Raw genomic sequence first — 14,417 nt, forward strand, 5'->3', positions numbered from 1 at the left:
GTAATGCACTATTAGTTTGTTCCATTTGGCTTTGCACAGGTGCATTAATGGGGGCCTGGTGAACCATTTCAGTCAGCCGGAGCTCCCATGCTGCTCCGAGGTGGATTTCGGAAGGACCACGGCTCCCTCTAGTGGCCGAGGTCAGAAGAGCGAGACCAGAAACCGATGCCAAAACTGTGCACTTGAAACACAGGCTGGAGTCAAGGTTATGATAGAGGCGGGTTATTTCGCTGAAACAAAAAGACACACCTTTTTTTTTTTTTTTGGAGTAGATCAAATCAACCAGGGGAGTCCTGCAGTCTGCTCTGCAGAAGCGAGCCACCAACAAACAGTTCCCACAGCAACAAAGCAGGATAGACTTTTGAAATATTGTGTTCCTAATTAACCTTCAAGCTCATCAGCCACAATCAATATAGAGTGTAGCCCTTTTTTTTCTTTTTCTAATTGAGATGAAGTAATTATCAGACTGTATTCATCTCGTTAATGAAACAATGTTCCAATATGCCTGCAGCGAAACTGTTAATTGAGTTCTATTTTCTGAGACGGGCAGCCTCTCCTTGTGTCCATGGCCACAAAGCGTCAAATATGGGTTGGGGCCTTTGTGCTCGTCTCTGTGTAGACACAAGAACAGGCTGTGGACTGGTGGAGCGTGCTAGTGCTTCTCCCTGCAGACACCCTCCCTCCCTCCTGTCTATTCTCCCATCAGAGAGGAGGCAAGAGTCGGTAATACCGCTGACTTCAGCAGATCATCCCGTCCCAGTCTGTTATTTCACGGTTTCAGTGGTTAAGTACTCCCTGTTGAGTAAGATATAGCGAGGCAATTATTCTGTAATTATGGAGCCAAAAGACGAGAAATGGAGTCAAGAGTGAGTGGGCTCCTGTAAATCACTGCGAGAGAAAAGCGGGTGAGAAAACAAGACTGGTGGTCCACATATGGGAGCAGTCATTGCCCCCATGTAGCGTATGAAATAGAGGCTCCTGTCCCGACATAGGCGACATTGAAAAACTGTGGAAAAAAAGGCTAAAAATAATCTGCAGTTCAATATAAACAGTATAACCTAGAATTTGAAGATCTGATTTATTCATTTGGAAATGGCAATTACTTTTTTTCCCCAACCAGAAACAGTCACTGGTTCCAGCTTCTCCGCTTTTTTTTGCTTTTCTGTCTAAATAATTGTAAACTAAATATCTTTGGGTTTCAAACATTTTCAGTGACTAATCAAAAAAATTATACAAATGAGTTACCATATTGGAAATGAAGGATTTAGGATGTTTTTTAAAGCAAGGCTTGGTGTCGTTTTGCAAGCATTTTGGTAGATTTTTAGAAAATCTCTAAGCATCCCCAAAGCAATCACTGAATAAAATGAAAAATAAAATCAAAATAAATGGTGACTGTGGCTGTCACAAGCCTGTTGTAAACCCATCCAATCATTTTCGACCTGCCTCTCCACCTATGTACCCGACTTCCCTACCTGTGCATTACTGGAGTCGTTCACCTGGCTCGGTAGATATATTGCTAAAGCTAACCAATAATGGCAGAGAAAGTGACAAAAGAGAAAAAAATTCCCAATGCTAACACAGCCTACAAGCTTGACAACAGTAAGCAGTAACAATAGCCATGTTTGTTGTTTACATTCATTACCATTTTAGATGTGTGAGACTTGAGGTAAAACTGGACAACAGAACCGCTGCAGCAGCAACACAGTCAGTGGCTAATATTAGCACAAAGCACACTGCCCCTGAGCCGGGCTAACCCAGTTAGCACAAAGCACACACCTACTGCAGTTACATCGGGTAGCCTTTTCAGACTAAATTGAGTTCATGGTGACTATTTTGCTTGTGTTTTTATGACCTTGCCATTCAAGAGAGCTTATCAAATGTAGCCAACTAGTCACCAACACATCTCCCTGCTTTCCAGCGAGAGGTACAGGGCAGTCAGTGTAGTCAGGCGGTGTGCATTCATGTGTTTTGAAAAAGCAGGTCTGGATACTGTCAAAAGTTTGCTTGATCATGCTCGTTTCTACAGTCTCACCAACCCCAGCCGTAACACTTGTAGTTTGCCCCAACAAGACTGATCCATCAATTCCACCATCAAAAAGTCAATCCAGCAGTTAAATTCAATGAATGAATACTCTGCTGTCCAGAGGAGTCCTAATAACTTTAGTGACCCGGGACATTTGTGGCTTCGAGTTAAATGTCTCAACAACTGGACAACAATCTCCTTGAAATTTCCTTCACACACTCATGTTCCCCTCAGGATGAACTGTAACCAGCCGTCTTTGGTGAGCCCTTTACTTTTCATTTAGCTCCATCTTCAGGTCAACATTTAAATTTTTTCAATTCTTGAAAATGGAAATACTTGAGTAAAGTACAAGTACCTCCAAATTTGTACAGAACTTGTATAAACATCCTCGGTGACACTCCATCACTGTGATATCCAATGCAATGACTAGACAGCTAAAGTACTCACATTCCCATAAGCACCGGCTGTACTTTAGCAAATGTTAGCATAACTAGCAACACGGTAAATTAAAATTGATAACATATTAAAATATATATTTGCTTAGCATCAGCATGTTAGCATTGATTTAGTTCCTTTACTGTAGTGTGGTGACATTAGCATTTAGGTCAAAGCACAACTGTGCCTGAGGACAAACTACTGCTGGGGCAGGATCAAACACAACGCATTACAACTCCAATCAAACAACAGCAATTCAATGAATATAGACACAACACTGAATTATCTGGAGACACAAGACGATTCTGGAGGATTTCTGTCTGATAAAAGTTTGAGGGACGAACATATTTCTCAAAATCTTTGAGAAGAGAACATATGGCAAGATATTAACTATTAAGGTTAATTTCTTATCAGTCTCAGGAGATTCTCTATAATTAAGTGAGAGCCATCTGTGAAGGTTATAACATAACTGCGTGTTGTTTGGACATGAATATTAATATGCATCCTGAACAATCGCATCGTAAACATCAAAACTTCGCAGCAGTGAAGGTTTAACACAAGAATCAGCCGAGAGGCATTATGGGAAATGTAGGAAGCAGAGATTTAGGACGTTAATTACCTAAAAGTCTACGCTGCTCAAATATTGTAGTACTTGAAAAATATTCTTAAAGTAACTGATATTAAATGTACTCAAGTATCGAAAATAAGTAAAATGATAGATATTTACATGCATGATTATTCTGTGTACTTCAGGATGCGAGATAATAAATACATCTAATTGAAAATATGCTTCTTTGACTTGGTGGACTTTGGGTTATCAGTTAAACATAATGGATTAAAAACACAATCTTTACTTCCAAAATGAGGGAGTGGAAGTATAAGGTAGCAGAAAATGGAAATACCTGAGTCAAGTACCTCAAAATGTGTAGAGAACTTGTATCAATGTCCTGATAACCAATGCAAAATAAAAAAATCAATGCTTTAAGCTACATCCTGCTTTTAAGTCTTATAAACACGTAGTAACAGGACACAAATTAGATGCAATCAGTAGAGAACACAGTAGGAAACAAATGAGCCGGGGAATTTGCAAATGATGTATTTATGTTTAGGTTGTTAAAGTGAGAAATGGAAGAGAAACAGGAACTGCAGTTCATAGGAATAAACACAACACAAATGACAACATGATTTCTGGAAAATTAATGCTGAAAAAAGAGGAAAAAAGAAAGTTGTTAATGTTGTAATATAATGTAAAGGCACTATCAGTTTGATCTCTGGCCCGCCTCTTTCTGCTGAAAATGACCCTGTGACCAAGTCAAAACTCTGCTACACCCTGCACTCGTAACATTTAATTAATTTTTTGTTTCGTACTTTCTCCAGCTGTGGTCCTTCCACAGGCCTTAAACAGCAGCTATCAGTTACTATCAAAGCTGCACAGCATGAGCTCTGTGATAAAATACTGATGGGATGTGTTAAACATGTCTAAAAAATTAGAACATCTCAGCGGGATAAAAAAATATTAGTCACGCACCGAAGGATGCAATGGTCCGATCTATTTTCGTTTGCTGCCGTTTGGTCCAAGAACACGTCACTGTTCATACTGAATGTACAAATGCAGCTCGGATGTGTTTCTTTCGTAACAGTTTTAACTTCTGTAACATATAAACAAGAATCGCTTCAGTGTGCAAAAACTGATGATGTCACAAAAAGCTCGACATCTTTCTGACCTCATTTCATTTGCAAATCTGTCACGGAACGGGAAAACATATGTAACTATGCTTTTAAACTTGATGAACTACTCCAGATTAGCTGCTTTTATCTCGACAGTCAACACAAAAAAACAAATACAGGACTCGGATGAATCAAGGACTGCTTGAGTTCGGGTTTTGAGAGAGATTGTTTCAGCCTCCCCTGGCCTTGAATTCTTTCGCACAGTCCAGACTGACACTTTATCCGTGTTAAGTTCTCTCAACAGCTGCACCAGCAATAAAAAAAAATTAGACACATTCTTTGTTGAAAATTCCACAGTTCCATCTGAAAGGGGATTTTCCATACTGTAGTCCAAGTCCTAGAAAAAGAATTCAGCAGCATCACTTGGTGAACTTGTGTCTTTTTCCTCCCAGTGTTAATGACTTCCAATAGAGTCTCTGCAGAGTCTCTGTGCAGCCTCTCAGTTCACTTTGGGGTAGATCTTTTCATAGAAGAAGCTCTGAGCCAGGACGTAAAGTTCCCCATCCTTTTCCCTGACGGCGTGGGCACGGACAAACTGAAACTGTTCGAGTGCAAACTCGTAAAACTCGTTTTCGATTTTCCAGATGTTGGACTGCTGCAGCTTGGCTATTGTCTCTTTGGTCAGAGGCTTCTTTTCTGTGGTCTTTCGCAGATGGGACTTCTTTCCTGGAGGAACATCAGTGACATGAATGCTTCACTTAAATGATGATTTCACTACCAACAGAGCTCACTAACCACCACAGAAACACTGAGCAGTAACACCGTGTGTGTGTAGTGTTGGTACCTGTTTTGTAGAGCTCCGTGGCTCCCTTGAAGAAGCGTGGCAGTGCTGCTTCCAGGATCATGATGAAGTCCTCCAGCTCCTCGGTCACTCCGACCAGCAGGTACTCATTCACCAGGTTGTACTTGGCCTGTTCCAGGGCCCATCTACTGCCCACATTCCTGCACACAAAACAGCACGGAAAGTATTATAGTTGTTTTAAAACTCAGACTTTTCTACCATCTGCAAGGCACTGTTCTCCTCCCGCTTCTTATCTAAAGCGAGGAGGAGGAGGAGAACTTCATGCTATCAATCAAGACATTAAATAAAAAGTACACTGCATCATTACCTGGTCACTAGCAGTACTTAATAGGCCAACATGAAGAACCCGTACTGATTTTTAATTTTAACCTTCACATGTCGTTTAAGGAGAGGAATGCAACATTGAAATACGCCAAAATACAGGACAGTCATGCACAAATCAGCAGTAACAATGTTAGCTAGCACACTAGCTACATCAGCAAATTAGTGGTGACTCTTTCATGCTTGTTGTAAAGAAAATAATACAGAGTGGTGTTTCTGCTTCCACACACCTCACATCTTTGGCTGAATCAGCAGCCGCCTGCTTGAACTTTTGTTCGCTGCAGCTCGTTTAGACTCTGTTAATTGTGCAAGTAATTATAAAAACTTTGGCTTTTGCCATCCGAAAATTGCCAACAATTAATTACACATTTGCTCTGATTGAGCTCTGTTTGATGAGGCAGGTGCAGAGCACTCACCAGCACTCTGAATGGTGGCCGCAGAAGAAAGGGATCTGCAGCCAGAGTTTCTCTGGAGCACAGTCAGACCCTCCCGATGAAACGCACTCATCAAAGGTCTGAAAGACAACACAGACACTTGTTAGCGTATATTTATGTGCGGAAAGAAAAACAATTGGCCTTGAAACACACTCATTTGAGTCGGACTAATGGGCTCCAATTAAAGACCTTTTTGTCGCCTTGTTTCCTTCGTCGAAGACCCGGTCTGTAGTCGTCTCCGAAGCGCAGGAAGTAGTAGTAGGACACCAGGCGCTCTATGGGGTCCCGCACAACATTTATGTACATCGGCTTGCCCTTCACCCCGTATCTGAAAGAAAAAAAACAAAAAAAAAAACAGACAGAAGTTGACATATCTTTAACGATTCGAATTGCATTTTACAGACCCTTTCCGAGTAGATTCTAATCCAACACACCATAAAGCTGCCACCCTTCTGCTCCTAATTAATAATGTTTATTTCACTAAAGAATCAGCTTCTCCATCAGCGAGCGGGTGGCAGCATCAGAGAGCACCGATACCGAGAGTCGCTGAGGAACACTTACACCATTAGGATAATTACCTGCGATCACTGGAATGATAGTGTCGGGGGAGATAAGGACAACAATGCAATTAATCAACACTAAAGCACACGTTGGCAATCAATACATGACCTCTCTTTATCTGCTCTGCTAACTGTTTGTAACTAATCTGGATATTAATGGTATTAGAGGAAATGAAGGGCTTTACTTTGAGAAGTCCAGATAAGCCACGTGGCCGTGGTAGAAGCCGGGCTTCATCTCCCTCCACGAGGAGACGTTCCTGACAAAGCGCACCTGTAGACAAAGATAATGAAACTCATTACGGAGCAGCGGGGAAACTCCAGCGAATGGGGAAAAGAGCAGCGACAACAAAAACACGGGGACAGACGGGTGAAAAGGCTCGCGTTGCTCAACAATGATACATTTGTGCCACCGACTCTTCCGATCTTCACGTTTTGAACACACGGCATTCATTTCTGCCGCGGTAGGTCTCTCAGTCAAATCAGTGAAAACAAAAGATGCGGGTTGATGTTGTACCATGTTACCATTGCTGATGAAAATCTATATAAATGACTCTGCAGAAATGTTCACAGGTGAGGTAATGTAGTAGCGTTAGGTCACTCTCTGATTCTCTCCTGGAAATTATAGCGACAGGCGACCAAATGAAACACACCAAAATATAGATTCCTCTGTTTGAATATTTTTGGGATAAAAGTATGTAACAAAGATCTAGTCCATTTAGACATGAAGACATTAGTCTGTACTGTCAAGATAGTTTTAGGGAGAATACCTTGTATTGAAGTCACAGTAGATGGTAAAAAAAATAAATAAAAAGGCTGTTGAATTAAGCAGATGACCTTAAAGTTAGCCATCAGCTGACCCAAAGGATCACAAGCTTCTTGTGTTAATTATCAAGGGTGGTCTGTTTGTTTTCACCTGTGTGGTGACGCACAATGAAATTAAGAGTCAGCCAAAAATTCAAATAATTTCTTTGCTTGGTTATAAAATCATGTGAAGTGACCTTGACAGAGAACTTGAATGAATATGGGGAGTTTCACTGTAACTTAATGAGGCGAAAGCTCTAAGAGGCGCATTGAAGCACCGAGCGCCTCCTTTTGGCGTCCATGTTAACCAACCGGGTTGCTTAGACGGAGCATGCTGCACCCTGGAGCTCCGATCTCGTGTCTGCAGCGATTGCTTTGCCATCCTGCGTGCCACGAGGAAAGAAAACACGCCGATAATGTATTATTAATAACGTCACCGCTGTTTGTGATTGGGTTTTTACGTTGGACCTATTCATTCCTCACACACAATCTGAAACCTCTTCCCCACAGATCATCACACAAGTCTATGGTCCTTTTAACTTCAGTGCTGCAGGTTATTACAGAGGTCATCTCTATGTGTGATAAGAATAGTCCAGTGGAGCAGAGCTGAACAGAGGAATGTGTGTCTGCTTCCTCGAGCTGCATACAGCAATATCCCTCAAAAAAGGTAGGATGAGGTGTACGAGGCCTGAGAGGTGAATCCCGGGGCAAACTGAGTACTGTGTGATTGACGAGTGAAGGTGAGTCAGATGAGTGTATCAACATGCTTTTAAAAGGAGCATCCATCTGGTTTGTGGTGGCAGGACAGTCACTCAGAGGGATTTTAGTAAGAGTGACTGGAACTGAAGGTTTTAAATTTGGGTAGTTCCACACCGGCAGTGACACCCTCGGTCAACAGTATAAAACCAAACCCACGCTGCTTCCATTTAGAAGTATGTTTCAGCGCTTTAATTCTTACATCAAACAGCTGCACGATGTCTCACTACGTGTGGCTAAAACGAAGTAGGACTATCAGCAGGGACCTCGAGCAGAAACCAAATCCCACCCGTGATGTTGTCAAAAGCCAGCACCTCCATTTACGACTGTTATCTTTGACGCGCACTCTGACGGAGTAAAAATATGACCGACCGAGTCAAACACACTGACCGGTTTTTTGGCTAAGCTAAACGCTGTTACTGGAACAAGTGTAAATGTTCCTGCTGTAAAACGAGGTGGTCTCTGATGTGGCAGCAGACGGATTCTTCCTCCTCGTCTCTGTTTTATCACGAGCAGGGAAACAGACTGTTTGATGGGGGGAGGGGGGGGGGGGGGGGGGGGGGGGGGGGGGGGCCTCTCTGTTGTGAGATGGCAGACAGGATATTACCTTGGCACTAGCTGCCAAAAATAACACGAGCATAGCTTTGAGGCATTTACACTATGTGTCCTAAGTTGCACTGGCAGCGTTATAAATGCACTCGGGCTGTAATGCGCGCTGATGACACACATATTTTCTGGAGCTTTTAAAACATACACAGAGGACAACTAATACCAGCTTAAACAAGATTCTCCTGTTTCCATAAACTTCTACCACCGGGTGTGTGCCGTGTTGAAACTGGAATACTTTTATCCAGTTAATCAAGAGGCAAAAAATGAGCTTATAAACACGCTCAGGCAACTTAAACAGATCTCAAACCAAAACATCTGCATTTTTTCAGAGTGAGAATAAGCATGCCGTGATGGGATAATGCTTCAGCGCTGTTCATCAAATTTTGTTTCTCGACCTCTGTAACTATCTGCAGAGCAGCTGCAAAATATGTCAACAGTCGTGTGTTTATCATTGTCTGGGTTTCAAGTGACACAATAACTTTAAGGGTGAAGTGTTGATATTCAGCTTCAACACAGACTGAGGCTGTTCACATGCACATTAGAAGAACTGTGCAGCTCATGCAGCAGTTTATGCAGTCCAGCAATTTTGGAATGGTGCAATGATTCTAAAGGCAAAACTAGCCAGGTGAATCACATGCACTCACCACAGCTGATTCTGTGTTTCACTGCTGCAGACTGAAGGCAAACCGCACCCAAAACAAGACTATCTGCTGATGTCTGAGCTGAAATTTGTAGGTGTCAAAACCAAAACAGCACATCAGCATTTTATGTCGCTCTTTTATCCGCGGCCCAAATTGACTTCACTATCTCCGCCTCCTCTTTCAAGGTTTTATGATGCACTGCAGTGAAGATTAGAGCGGCTCAGATGGATGATGCCAGTTAATGACACGTCTTTGCTTGCATCTGTTTTCGGTTGTTTATTCAAAACAAAGACAACACCAGCACTCACAGATAGTCGGCTTATTTATTCTTATTCCAGGGGATTGAGCGCAAAAGGTTATGTTCATAATCAGCAGACTGATCAATAATGAAGTTAGTTGCAGCCTTAAGTAAAAGTCCAAGGTTATTATTTCATTTAAAATCCAGAGAGATGGAACAGCAAGTGTCTTTCTGATGGCAATATCCTTCTATCCATCTGTCTGTAATCTACCACTGAAGGCCTGACCTTCAACGAATGAGAGGCTCCTATCTGAGAAACTTCTTGTACTCCTCAAACCTTTTAAAACTCCTCAAACACAAATATTATCGGGTTGTCTGCTGACCTTGTAGGTTTTAAGGAACTTAAAGTACTTCATTAAATTCGAAAAAAAATGTAGCACTCTTAAACTTCCATCTTTTCATTCTGCATAATGCTACATAACTCACTGACGGAGCTGAATGATAAGCAGATGCTGTTCAGAACATTACTGAAACGGAACATACAGTTAGAGACTTACAAAACACTGCTGTTAACAGGCTAGAACTGAAAGCCTCTATGTAAATACTTATGCAAAAAGTATTAAAGCCACATTCATGTAAAAATGTTTCAGGTTTCAGTACAACTCCGTCCAAAGCAGAGGCCTATTTTTAATTCCAGATCATCAGTTGTGATGATCAGAGTGCCCACAAGCCTGTCATGAGCTGAGCGTCTGCTTTGCCAACAAAGACCTCTTCTATCTTTGCTTCTTTGTTGTAACAAGTACAGTGTTATTATTAGCATTATGGTAGAAATGTGCCAATATGAGAAGTGGAGTCAAGTTTCTGTCTTGCAGTTTTTTTTATTGACTGAACAATCTGTGTAAAGTTAAGTCTTTGCAGTTAAAGTAGAAGAGTTAAAAAGTTGCCATATGCATGAATTTTAGTTTAAAACATTCAAAGCTACAGCTGGCAGCTGCAGTTATACACAGATATGCTGTGCCCTGACACTTGACCAACTCTTACATATTACACCTTTTAAATGCTGTAACAAACTCTGATGTGCTTTTACTGTCACCACTCCATCTGAACACAACAATGGCCGATGGTCTCACCTGGTCTTGCAGAGACATGACGGGATTGTTTTTGGTCGTATTGATGTGCAGGACGTGGAAGCGATTCTTCCCACACAGGTCATAGGCGATGTTGGTGAACGACGTGCTGGCCGTCTTGGGGACTCTGTTGTAGATGATGACCACGTCGTCTTTGTCTGCCGGTGGCGACGATTCCCGACCTGTATCTTCATTGTGGCGCTGCTCTACTTCAGCGACCTGGTGTCTGGCAATGGTGCGTTCTGTACATACAGAAGACACGATCAGACACGTGTGCCTTTGAAAAGACTGTCAGAGATGGAAAACTTTGACTGTTTGGTTGTTTGTAGCAAGTGCACCTAAAGTCAATCACCACAATCGTCAATTTACATGATGATGAACTGCCTGGCAGAGCTCTGGATTTTAATGAGCTAAAAGTTAGTTGATGCTTGTAACCCTCATTTGGCAGCACACACACACAGCAGGTGTGAGGCCACCAACACAACAACCAAGACAAAGACAATTGTATAAATGAACAAGTAGTTTAAATTTTAAGGGCATCAAGGCTGGTTAGCTTCCCTTAATTAAGAAAAACAACTTAGACCTTCAAAACACAATAACACACAAAAAAAAAAGTAATTAAGCTTTTGATGATAATATTGACAGGAGGCATAATTAAAAGTGTTTTCTCCCACTTCTTTTTCCCCCTGCAATGTTAATTAAAACCAATTACAGGAATGGCCTTGGGAGCATATCTTGGACCGGCTGTGTGTCGCTCAATATAATGCCGGCGTCCTGCTGTCTCTGCGTTTGACATCATGAGGAGAGAGGCCATGTGTCTGCAGGATGTTTGCTGAGCTCCATTCAAGGCAGATGGATGATGGTCTCTTGGCCTTTCTTCTTCTTCATATTATTAATATTACTATCATTATACAGTCAATATGCAGGCAGCACAATACTGTGCAGCACATAATGCAATCTACTTTTTCTGACAGCCAGACTAACTTCTACACTGGTTCATCTATCTTCCTCATTCAGGTGCTCCCGTTAATACATTGTAATCAATCATTTTAAACACGTTATGTAAATTATTGTAAAAAGGAATAAAGGTGCATAATAAAAAAATCTGTTTTTTCTTCATTTAAAGCAACATTATGCACAAGCTGGCATTTTGTGTGATCTGGCGCCCCCTGCAGTTTCAACAAGTTTCAACACTACTGTCATAAAAAGCTGATATTTTAAAGTTTAAAAGTTTAAAAGTGACTTAATATTGCTTTAAATAACATCACACCCAACAACAAACTGTGCCACCCTCTACTGTTTTAAAAAAAGGAGTCAAAAAGTTAACACACCTCCACCAGCAAGACTACAAACCAATGCCAAATGGTTCCACACCTCTTTTTAGTGGATGTTACTGCATCTTTTACTTTATCTAAATCTCAGAAACAGTAAAATGTAATCAATAGAGTGTTGTCTTAATTGACGCATTTTGTAATATAATTCGGCACTGATTTAGAGCATGAAATTTGCTAGATCAAACTTAATTCTTAGTGTTTATATTACAGATAATGAACTTTATTTTGGGTGTGAAAACTCAGCCAATTCCTTCGTAGTCGCAGAGCATTTACAATACATATAACTTCACTCTTTTCCACCACGGTAATGTTATTTGCAAGACTGAAACAGCACTTTGCATGAGCACAATTCTGTAATCATGCTTGGAAAGTTAACCACCACCTCTCTTTTGGTCTCACCGAGTTTGGCTCTCGACTCCTCCAGTTTCTGGATCTGGTTCTCAATGAACAGCATCGACACTCCAAACGCCAAAACAGCCAAAAGCTGAATCTTGTGCGGCGTCATGATCCTTAGAAGCCCCATCAAAATACCAGGTGAACCATACCGCAGATACAACTGAACAGCGCTAATGGCTAACTAATCCGACAGAGGAGCAACTAGTTCAGCTGCTGAAACAACTTATCTGTGTTGACTCACTTCCAGCAAAACAAAATACATTTTGCACAAGTTAGCTGTTCAGCGCCATTAGCTTCAGACAGCCCAACCGCCGTCTAACAGGTTTAACAGACCGTTAGCCAAACAAACTAACGTTAGCTAGCGTCTTTGCTAACTATCATAATTAAGCAACGTAAAGCTCAGGCTAACGTCAGCTTTAAAAATTAAGACGGCTGTCACTCCGCAGTGTCAATTCAGACTTCTTTCTGTCAACCTCAGTCGATGAAGGTTCCGGTTATTTAAATACGAACACAAGCTGAAGGAAAACAGCTCGAAAAAACGATTCAAAACTACAGCAAGTACAGTTCAGTAGTGTTCAGGGGCTTGTTGCAGCAGGTAGCTAACATCACTGGAATGTAGCTGCTGTCAGCTTCTTCTTCTTCGTCTCCTCCTCATTCTTCTTCTTCGTCTTCTTCTCTTTGCATTTAACAGTTGAAGCCGCTGTTAAATGTGCGCCTACTGCCCCCTACTGGATTAAGTGTGTATCACGGCAGAAAATGCTAATAAAAAAGTGGAAACTATATAAATACATATATATATATATATATATATATATATATATATATATATACGTCTTTTTATATGCATACGTATTTATATAGTTTCCACTTTTTATATATGTATCTTTTTTATTATTTTTATTACTAGATAGATAGATAGATAGATAGATAGATAGATAGAAATGTTGCTCTTTTAATTTCCTTTCCTTTCCTTTGCTCAGAATCTCTTTTATTGCCAATAATATATAAATAAATATATGAATAGAGGTGAAAAATAGGAACATATAGATACACAACAACACACGGATGGATGAAAATATAAACATAGAAAAAAAAAGTCTCAACCAGTCTTTTTAAACTCCGTCCCTGCCCTGTTCATAATCTTATCTCTGTTGAAGTGGAGCATGTTTTCAGCCTGTCGGTGCATCAAACCACCGACACAGATTCTCTCTTTCCATTTAAACACAGTGAGATGAAATGAGCCCGAGCCTTAAATAAAGAAAAGCACATCTGTGGATGTCAGCAAGGACGACATAGAGCGAAGTACAAATTTAACTGTGGGTCTTGATATTTTAGACGACAGCTAGTTTGTCTGTTATTGGAAAATATTTTACAGTAATAAGGCTTCTTTGATGATAATGTAAGAGGAACTCAGATTATCTGGCATCAGCTGATCCGAACCACAAATGTCCAGCTACTGCACGGAGCGGTAACAGGAAGACGAGAAGCTTGAACTCTGTTATCTGAACCACTGAGTACATGTATGTTATTCTCAGATAAGTTCACTTCCTCCTCCACTGTGAGGAGGGAAGTGTGTGAAGATACCAAATGATATTATCATTAATTTGCGGATGTATGAGGTAACCATAAGTTCTCTTATTTTTTATGGATCTCAGGTTGAGACAAACATTAAGAGGTCAGTGGACGTCATTAAACATACAGCTGTAAATAACCATCTATTTACTCCTGGACTTGGTTCAAGGTTGTGTGAGGTGTTGTTGGTTCGAGATCGACCGTTCTTTGGTGTGATTTGAAAAATATTTCACCAAATGTTTTTTTTTATTACATAATGACAAATGAGTTATTCTTATAATGGTCTCTTGGCTCAGTTATAGTTTAAAGTTATTTGTCTTTACACACATGAGGTAAAAGACTGAATTGAAGAAGAAATGTCTGCATATTTGTAAAGAACAGGTGTGAAATAAAGTACTTAGATCTTTTAAGTACATAAAAGTGACTACAAATGTGTAGAAATACTTTGTTAAAAGTGAAAGTCCCGTATTCAAACGCCTTTCTTAAAGAAAAGTAATAACATCAAATATAGTAAAAATGCTTAAAGTACCAGAAAACCACACATTTAAGACTTCTTAAAGCACAAAAAACAATAATTTTTAAAAACATGAGCCTTAATTTGTTTTTGCATTCCACCATGGCTAAATATTCTTTCCACTTG

General features: G+C 40.6%; 1 protein-coding gene across 1 annotated transcript; it reads right to left on the reverse strand.

Moving 5' to 3' along the window:
• Positions 1 to 3,538: 3,538 nt before the first annotated feature.
• Positions 3,539 to 12,873, reverse strand: hs2st1b (heparan sulfate 2-O-sulfotransferase 1b). The gene is made up of 7 exons (XM_030433407.1): positions 12,209 to 12,873; positions 10,479 to 10,717; positions 6,489 to 6,574; positions 5,933 to 6,071; positions 5,726 to 5,823; positions 4,971 to 5,128; positions 3,539 to 4,852 (listed from the first exon to the last, which is right to left on the reverse strand). The coding sequence occupies exons 1-7, from the start codon at positions 12,330 to 12,332 to the stop codon at positions 4,626 to 4,628; spliced, it is 1,071 nt and encodes a 356-aa protein (XP_030289267.1). The 5' UTR covers positions 12,333 to 12,873; the 3' UTR covers positions 3,539 to 4,625.
• Positions 12,874 to 14,417: the final 1,544 nt, after the last annotated feature.

This window comes from Sparus aurata, chromosome 11 (genome assembly GCF_900880675.1).
Source record: "Sparus aurata chromosome 11, fSpaAur1.1, whole genome shotgun sequence".
NCBI lineage: Eukaryota > Metazoa > Chordata > Actinopteri > Spariformes > Sparidae > Sparus > Sparus aurata.

Excerpts from the sequence above, each read along its gene's own strand:
- hs2st1b (XM_030433407.1), bottom strand. The coding sequence starts at position 12,332 with ATGGGGCTTCTAAGGATCATGACGCCGCACAAGATTCAGCTTTTGGCT. Across the intron at positions 6,072-6,488 it reads GCTTATCTGGACTTCTCAAA|ATACGGGGTGAAGGGCAAGC; the intron begins GTAAAGCCCTTC and ends TTTTTCTTTCAG. Across the intron at positions 4,853-4,970 it reads CACGGAGCTCTACAAAACAG|GAAAGAAGTCCCATCTGCGA; the intron begins GTACCAACACTA and ends ATGTTCCTCCAG.